The sequence below is a fragment of the Rattus rattus genome, chromosome 16 (assembly GCF_011064425.1).
Source record: "Rattus rattus isolate New Zealand chromosome 16, Rrattus_CSIRO_v1, whole genome shotgun sequence".
NCBI classification, from domain to species: Eukaryota; Metazoa; Chordata; class Mammalia; order Rodentia; family Muridae; genus Rattus; species Rattus rattus.
Genome location: NC_046169.1, coordinates 28,435,114 through 28,443,405, shown reverse-complemented (window position 1 = coordinate 28,443,405; position 8,292 = coordinate 28,435,114). Strand labels below are relative to the sequence as shown.

At 49.8% G+C, this 8,292-nt stretch overlaps 1 protein-coding gene across 1 annotated transcript in view; it reads left to right on the top strand.

Moving 5' to 3' along the window:
- Positions 1–3,500: 3,500 nt before the first annotated feature.
- The window catches only part of Aacs (acetoacetyl-CoA synthetase), a 42,977-nt gene continuing 38,185 nt past the window's right edge, over positions 3,501–8,292 (top strand). Inside the window, exon 1 of the mRNA XM_032886629.1 lies at positions 3,501–3,776. Coding sequence (XP_032742520.1) covers positions 3,644–3,776 — 133 coding nt within the window. The 5' untranslated portion in view covers positions 3,501–3,643. The remainder of the gene's footprint in view (positions 3,777–8,292) is intronic.

The window sequence follows — 8,292 nt, the reverse complement described above, 5'->3', positions numbered from 1 at the left end:
AAGTTCCAGGACAGCCAGGGCTACCTAGAGAAACCCTGTTTCCAAAAAGAAGGGAAAAAAAAAAATCAGGTTGAAACAGGCTAGAGAGCAAGGAATAAGTTTCTTTTTTTCTTTTTTCTTTTTTTTTAACCTCTGCTCCTGCTTGAGTTCCTGCCCTGACTCCCTCAGGGATGGACTGTGACCTAGAAGTGTAAGCCAAATAGTCCCCTTTCCTCCCCAAGTTGCTTTCTGTTTATCACGGCACAACAAACACAGAACCAACTCACAGTAGGGGGGCACTTCACAGCCCTCCCCATGCCCCCCCTACCCTACCCACTGCCTGAGCTGCCTGTCTCCAAATCACGACCATCTCTTGTAACAACCTCCATCTTCCCTTCTTGAATTCTTGCTGTGTGTCCAGAGGCTCATGCATTGAAAGCTTCCCCCCCCCCCCCGGAGCTGGGGACTGAACCCAGGGCCTTGCCCTTGCTAGGCAAGCGCTCTAACCACTGAGCTAAATCCCCAACCCCGCATTGAAAGCTTAATCCCCAGCGTCTCCTGTTAGGAGGCGAGGCCAGGTACATAGTCCTGGGGGCTCGATCTGTGTGAGCTGTGCTGGTTCTTAAGAGGCTGCCAGCTGGGGTTGGGGATTTAGCTCAGTGGTAGAGCTTACTTGCCTAGTAAGCACAAGGCCCTGGGTTCGGGTCCCCAGCCCGAGGGGGAAAAAAAAAAAAAAAAAAAAAGAGGCTGCCAGCTTGAGTTCTGTGTTTGCTTTCTTCCTCCCTTCATGCCCCAAGCTCTCTCTTGATCCTTCTGCCTCCCTCACGAACTGGGGAAAGCAAGAAGACCCACACCAGAGGAAAGGTCTAGAATTTTTTTTTTTACACCCCAGTTCTAGACCCATAAGAAATCACCCCTATCCCAGTGGTGGTGGCTCATGCTTTTTTTAAAAAAAAAAATTAATTAATTATTATATATAAGTACACTGTAGCTGAGTTCAGACACACCCGAAGAGGGCATCAGATCTCATTACAGATGATTGTGAGCCATCATGTGGTTGCTGGGATTTGAACTCAGGACCTCTGGAAGAGCAGTCAGTGCTCTTAACCACTGAACCATCTCTCCAGCCAGCACCCCCCCCCTTTTTTTATGGCTCATGCCTTTAATTGTAGCATTTGGGAGGCAGAGGCAGGAGGATCTCTGAGTTCAAGGCCAGCCTGGTCTACAGAATGAGTTCCAGGATAGCCAGGGCTACCCAGAGAAACCCTGTTTTGAAAAACAAAACAAAGAAAAAAAAAAAAAAAGAAGAAAAAATCGTCCTTGGGCCTGGGAAGATGGCTGGATAGGCTAATGGCTGCTGTAGAAGAAAGAGGACCTGCGTTTGACCCTCAGGACCTGTGTGAAAATAGCCAGGTGTGGTGGCACACATCTGTAATCCCAGCATTGGAGAGGGGAGGAAGCAGCAGGAGGATCCCTGGAGCTCATTGGTCAAGCACTCTGGTCTAATTGGCGACCTCTGGACTGGTAAGAGAGCCTGTCTTTCAAAAACGGAGAGGCTGGGAAGATGGCTCAGTGGTTAAGAGCACTGGCTTGCTCTTCCATTCAGAAGACCCAGGTTTGATTCCCAGCACCCTAATGGCGGCTCACAACCATCTATAACTGTTTCAGGAGTTATATACAAAATCCTCTTCTGGCCTCCATGGGTACCAGGAATGCACATGGTAATATATATATATATATATATATATATATATATATATATATATATACACACACACACATATATATACACATATACACATATACACACACACACACACTATATATATAGTGTGTGTGTGTGTGTGTGTGTGTGTGTGTGTGTATTTTCAGGCAAAACACCCATACACATCAAATGAACAAACAAACAAACATCGCCTCCTAAAACAAAACAAGGAGGGAGCCTGGCATGGTGGCAGCCACAGCCCTTGGAAGGCAGAAGCATGCAGATTTCTGTGAGTTCGAGGCCAGTCTGGTCTACATAGTGAATTCTAGGCTAATGAAGCTACCTAGGAAGGCCCTGTCTCACAAAAGAAAAATGAAACAAAACAAAATGAAAACCAAAGTGTGTGTCAACTGAGGAATGACACCCATGATTGACTTCTGGCCTTCAAACATATGCAGCCACCCCCAAGAATGCACACACAGGCACACACAAAGAAAGAAAGAAAGAATGAAAGAAGGAAGGAGAGAAGGAAGGAAAAAAGAATAAGAGGAAAGAAAGAAAAAAGGAAAGAAAGAAAGAAAGTTAACTTTGTTTTTAGTTATTTTAGATACTGGATAAATAGCAAAGTACAAAATGGACTGAGGAGACTATCAACATCCAGAAGGTCCTCACCACAGTAGGTTCCGAGCATGCTTTTTCTCTTCTGGAGCCTTCCTATGGTCGCACCCAGATTCAAAGTCAGCATCTCTGATGCTCGCTGGGGACCAGCTTAAGCTGCTCCTATTTCCTTCACTGACCTTGTCTTCTACTCCAGGGCTATAGTACCAAAGTCCTGGGCCTTTTTAGAAAGCTGTCTGTGGGGCTGGGGAGATGGCTCAGCGGTTAAGAGCACCCGACTGCTCTTCCAGAGGTCATGAGTTCAATTCCCAGCAGCCACATGGTGGCTCACAACCATCTGTAAAGAGATCCGATGCCCTCTTCTAGTGTATCTGAAGACAGCTACAGTGTACTTATATATAATAAATGAATAAAAAAAAAAAAAAAGAAAGTTGTCTGTGCACACCCCATAGGACAAAGTATCCCTCCTGTCATCTGCAAGCCACTGGGAGAAGTCACATGGAGCCACATCCCTAACCCTCTATTTTCTTTTCGTTTTAACACAGGGCTTTTTAAACGTTGCCCGGGCTAGTCTCGAACTCATTCTGTAACAAGGATAATCTTGAAGCCCGGACTCTCCTGCCTCTATTTCCTAAGTATTGGGATCACAAAGTTTTGCTTTGGGGCCCAGGCTGGAGTGGAACTTACTGTCATCCTCCTGCCTTAGTCTCCAGAGTGCTGGGCTTCAGGCTTTCCCCAGAATGTCCCGTGCTTATCGCTTTTATTTTTGGTCCTGAGAATAGACTTAAGGTCTCACTCAGTATCTTTTATTACATATACCCCACGTATCCCTGTTACAGCACACAGGACGCGGACACACATTTTAGAGGTCTTCCTTCTACACATCTATCTGCATGCGTTTTCTGCCTAAGACACCTCCGCAGTGACTGTAGGGGAAGCAACTTAATTCTGAATAAATGAATGAATGAATAAATGAATGAATGAACGAGGGCCATAAGAGAGCAACACCCGGTTAAGTTCTACAAGTGAGGGTGTGGAACATGCTTACCGCGCCTGCGCAGGCGAGCACTCTTTTTGGCAGCAAGCGCACCAGTTGCAGGCGCGGCTCCGCGCGGCGGAGGGTTACAGAAGAGGGCGTGGTCTCAAGAGGCGTGGCCTTCTGGAGGCGGGGCGAAGCCTGCTTGGGGGTGTGACTAGGCCGGATGTCCCGCAGGCCGTGCCGGCGCTGGCTCAGTCTCGCGCTGTGGTTCGTCGCGCCACGCTGAGCCGCTCCACGCCTTGCGCTCTCCGCTGTCTCCGCAGCCAAAGCCCGGGCAGCCCCGGCCACGCAGCTCCGCAACCATGTCCAAGCTGGCACGGCTCGAGCGCGAGGAGATCATGGAGTGCCAGGTGATGTGGGAGCCTGACAGCAAGAAGGACACGCAGATGGACCGCTTCCGGGCGGCCGTGGGTACCGCCTGCGGCCTGGCGCTTGGTGAGTGCGGGGCACGCGGCTAGTGCACCCCGGTCACGGGCCTTCCCGGAAGCTATTCCCGCCAGGGAGGATCTCTCTAGGAAGGTCCCTTCTAGCTGTTGGGATAAAAACCTGTTAGATGAATGGTTATCGGACCAGCGTTCCTGTTTTAGGATTAGGAAAGCCCCCGATTTGGGGGTACCCCGTCTAGGGAGGTTCCTCCCTTTCCCTGCTTAGTTGCTAGGATGGTACCTTGATGAATGACTCCGCTGCCTTGGGGTCCCCTCTAGAGAGGTCTCTCCTACTTGTTGCCATGGGCTTCTGATGGATGGATGGCTAGTGTCCCTGTTTTTGGGTTGGGGGAGCTCCCTGGCTCTGGGCCCTCCTCTAGGAGGTGCTGGTCTTCTAATGGCGTATCCTTCACTGTTTGGGAGATATCACTGTCTGTAGAGGCCTCCTTTCTGCAGGTGAGTCTCATCCTCTGGAAGTGGCAAACATGTTCTCTGGTTCCTCGGCTCTTTTGCTAAGGGCTCGCGTGCTTGGAAAGAGGCTCCTGAGGTCTTGACTTCCAGCGTATGGGGGCTTCCTTCCGGATGTGTTTACAGTTCTTTTTGAGTTCACGGGGTTCACGTGACGAGCTCCCTCCATCTGTCTCTGCTCGGGACCGACTTGAAATTTCAGGTCCCTGAAAAGGTCAGAGTTCATTCCTCCTCCCTCCTTCAGAGTTATGGTAGAGTTCTTGTTTAGGTTTAAACTCCCCAGCGCCAAACATCCTGCTTCCAGCCACCACCCTGGTCTGTGTGATTATGGGTGGGGCAGAGGCCTTCTCAGGTGAGGCCTTTGTCCATCTGCCCCCCACCCCCACCCCGGATCCATAGGGCTTGCTTAGTCCCTTTGCCTGCTCTGCTCCTCTCTATCCCTGTCTGCCTGGGGTTTGCAGCTCACGCTGGTCGCCTTCTTCGTTTCACCTCTTTTACCGCTCTTAACTGCAGGGACTCCCTTGTTTCCGTTGGCATTCATGTCTGTTTTGCTCCCTGGATCTGTCTCAGGGGATCCTTCCTGAATCCTTTCCCCACCCTGAGCACCAGTCCTCTGGGTCTCCTTCTCAGTGTCTCAGCAGCACTTGGCTATCCTGCTTCTGTCCCCTCTGCCTGGTGCACCCCCTTGCTGGCTGGGGTAATCCCCAAGTGCAGGTCTTCCAGGTTCTCTACCGCCCCTTGTTGCTTGTGCACCTGCTCGCTGCTGCTGCAGAGCCTGGAGATCGAAAGTAGAGCTTCCTCGGGCTTTTTTTTTTTTTTTTTTTTTTTTCCTTCCCAACATGGCTCCGCCCTTTCCCTCTCAGTCCTCTCACCTGGAGACAGATGTTTGCCTGGCCACTTGCAGGGCTTGCAGGCTGGGTACTTGGTCTGCTGGTGGGTGTTAGGAGAAGGACCTTAACCTAACTAGATCTTTGTCGGCATTGCACCCATTTTTCTGTCCTCCATCGTCTCTTCCTGGACTTCATCTGTCTCCTGTCAGCAGTGATAGGGTACCCATATGGCTTACAAACTCCCGTGGGGCTTGGTAGGCTGGCACTTCACCCCACTGAGGGCAGCCTTTTTGAAGTGGGCCAGGGCTTTCTCCTTAGCTAGAGTAACAGTTAGGAGCTGTAACCTGACCCCTGCTTGGACCTGGCTTCACCATTCTTTAGTTCTTTAGAAGCTCCGTTGACTATGTTGTGTTTCAAAGCTTACTAGCTATACTGACACACACTCAGATGCTAAGGCAGAGGGATTGCTGCGAGTTCAAGGAGAGCCTGGACTATAGAGGGAGATCTTGTCTCAGAAAGAATGACAACAAAATAAAGCTGAGGGGCTGGATGTGGAAAGCCGGAGCCTGTCTGCCATCTGCGCAGTCCCCTCACGCAGCAGCCACCGATGGTGGTTGCACGGCCCCTCCCTTTCCCGGAAACTTCCTCCATTCTCCTTCCTTCGGACCTGCCTGGCCCCGAGGTTTGGGCACCTTTCAGGTCTACCTCAAATGCTGTCTTTCCCCTGTCATGTGTCCTTTCTCTCCCAGTATCCATGTGCATTTTTTAGGGCTTTGCTGTCTCGCTGGTTCATGGTTGTTGAGCGTTCTTCTGTAGAGTTAGAGCCCCCCACAATGGCTCCCTCCCAGTTCCTTTTTCTCTCCCTTGAGACAGGGTCTCACTCTGTAATCCTGGCTAACCTTGAACTCACTATATAGATCAGGCTGGCCTCAATCTCCCAGAGAGGCCATTTGCTTCTCTGCCTCTCAAGTGCTGGGATTAAAAATCAGGCATGGTCCACCACATGGGGCTAACCTTGAACTCATGATCCTCCTGCCTCTAACTCTTTTTTTTTTTTTTTTTTTTTTTTTTTTTAAGATTTATTTATTTGTAAGTACATTGTAGCTGTCTTCAGACCAGAAGAGGGCATCAGATCTCACTACAGATGGTTGTGAGCCACCATGTGTTTGCTGGGATTTGAACTCAGAACCTCTGGAAGAGCAGTCAGTGCTCTTAACCACTGAGCCATCTCTCCAGCCCCCTGCCTCTAACTCTTGAGTGTTGAGATTGCAGTCACGCACCACACACACACACCCCTTTCATTTCAAACTAAGGTTTTAAATGCTAGCGCATGGTTTCGACTCTTGGTGCTACAACACACCGAACCAAATGTGCCTGCGGTCACCTGCGCTTCCGATTGCAGTACCTGAGAGAATTCTTGGCTCACCCCATGATGTGGTGGAGATAGGATACAACAGTGAGCAAGTCTCCACACAACGTCCTGGAGGTGCTGAGATACCCACGTGACCATAAGTTCCCTAGGTTTGTGGGGCTGGCCACACCCCTCAGTGATGCTGTTGCTGGGTGCCTTTCTGTTCTCTTAAATTCCTACGGATTGAACCCAGTGTCTCCCACGTGCTAGACAAGGCTCTACTATGAGCCACACTCCAATACCCCCCCATATATATAATTATATATAAATAAAATTTTATTTTATTTTGAGACAGGGTATCCTGGAACTCACTATGTAGATTAGGTTAGCACTGAACTCACAGAGTTCTTCCTGCCTTTTCCTCCTGAGCCCTGGGACTAAAGACGTGGCTGGCCAGGCCCAGTCTTAAAACTTGTTGAGGCTGGGGCTGGAGAGATGGCTCAGCGGTTAAGAGCTCCGCACTGCTCTGCCAGAGGTCCTGAGTTCAACTCCCAGCAACCACATGGTGGCTCACAATCATCTGTAATGAGATCTGGTGTGTCTGAAGACAGCTACAGTGTACTCCTATACATTAAATAAATAAATAAATAAATAAATAAATAAATCTAAAAAAATGGGGGGGGGTTAGATTTAGCTCAGTGGTAGAGCACTTGCCTAGCAAGCACAAGGCCCTGGGTTCGGGTCCCTAGCTCTGAAGAAAAAAAAAAAAAAAAACCCAAAAAAACCCCCCAAAAAAAAAACCAAAAAAAAAAAAAAAAAAACTTGTTGAGGCTGGCTTGGAACTTGCTCCATAGACCAGGCAGGCTTGGCTCTTTTGAACTTCCTGCCTCAGCTTCCTTCCTGAGTAGCTAGGATTATAGACCTGAGCCAACAGGCCCAGCCTAAATCCACCTTTATGTCCAGAGAAGATTTCTAGCATCTAGCCAGTCTCAGCAGCTTGGGAAACGTTTGCATCGAGAGCTGGCCATTTACAAGGACCTAGGTGACTCAGCCTGAGGGAGGGAGAGGGGCTGTGGGGCCTGTTTGGCTGGTGTTGGTTCCCACAGGTGCACAAAGCTGTCTCACCAGTAGAACTGCCCAAGCCTTGTGCTGCCCTACGCCTGGCTCAATTAAAGCGCCACACACTACTGCATATTAACTCTCTTGCTGGCTGGCCATATGTGGATGGGTTCAGTATATGCCGCCGAGGTGCCATGTGTGATCTTCATGCAAATGGAGGGGTGACATCAGTAACAGATGGCATTGGGTGCCCTTCCTCTCCAGGAAGTGTTCTGGGCACTTCCTAGGTCCAGGGTGGGCACCATCAGCTTCCTCTAAAGGGGGAGAAACTGAGGCTCATATGAAGTGTCTGAGATCACTTAGAGTGGCAAGGGTGGTAGACAGACAATTGAATGTAAGAGGGTTGTTTGCTTTGTTTTGTTTTTGTGCGGGTAGCCTGGGCTGTCCTGGTCTGTAGACCAGGCTGGCCTTGGACTCAGAGATCCGCCTCCCCCTGCCTTCTGAGTGCTGGGATCCAAGGCGTGTGCCACTGCGCTGCCACCGCCACCACCACTACCACTGGAGTATTTTTACTTCTAATTATGTGTAATCATATGGCCGTGTGCGGTCATGCACGTGAGCGCAGTCGCTCACACAGAAGAGAGCATCGGAAGTTCTGGAACTGGAGTTACACTGGGAGCTGTCTGACCTGGGTGCTAAGAACCAAACTTGGGTCCTCAGTCAGAGCCATATGGAGTTTTAACTGCTGAGCCGTCGGCCTTCCAGCTTCTGTCATGGCTCTTAAGCAGTGCATCCTATTGGTTTTCACAACATCCCCA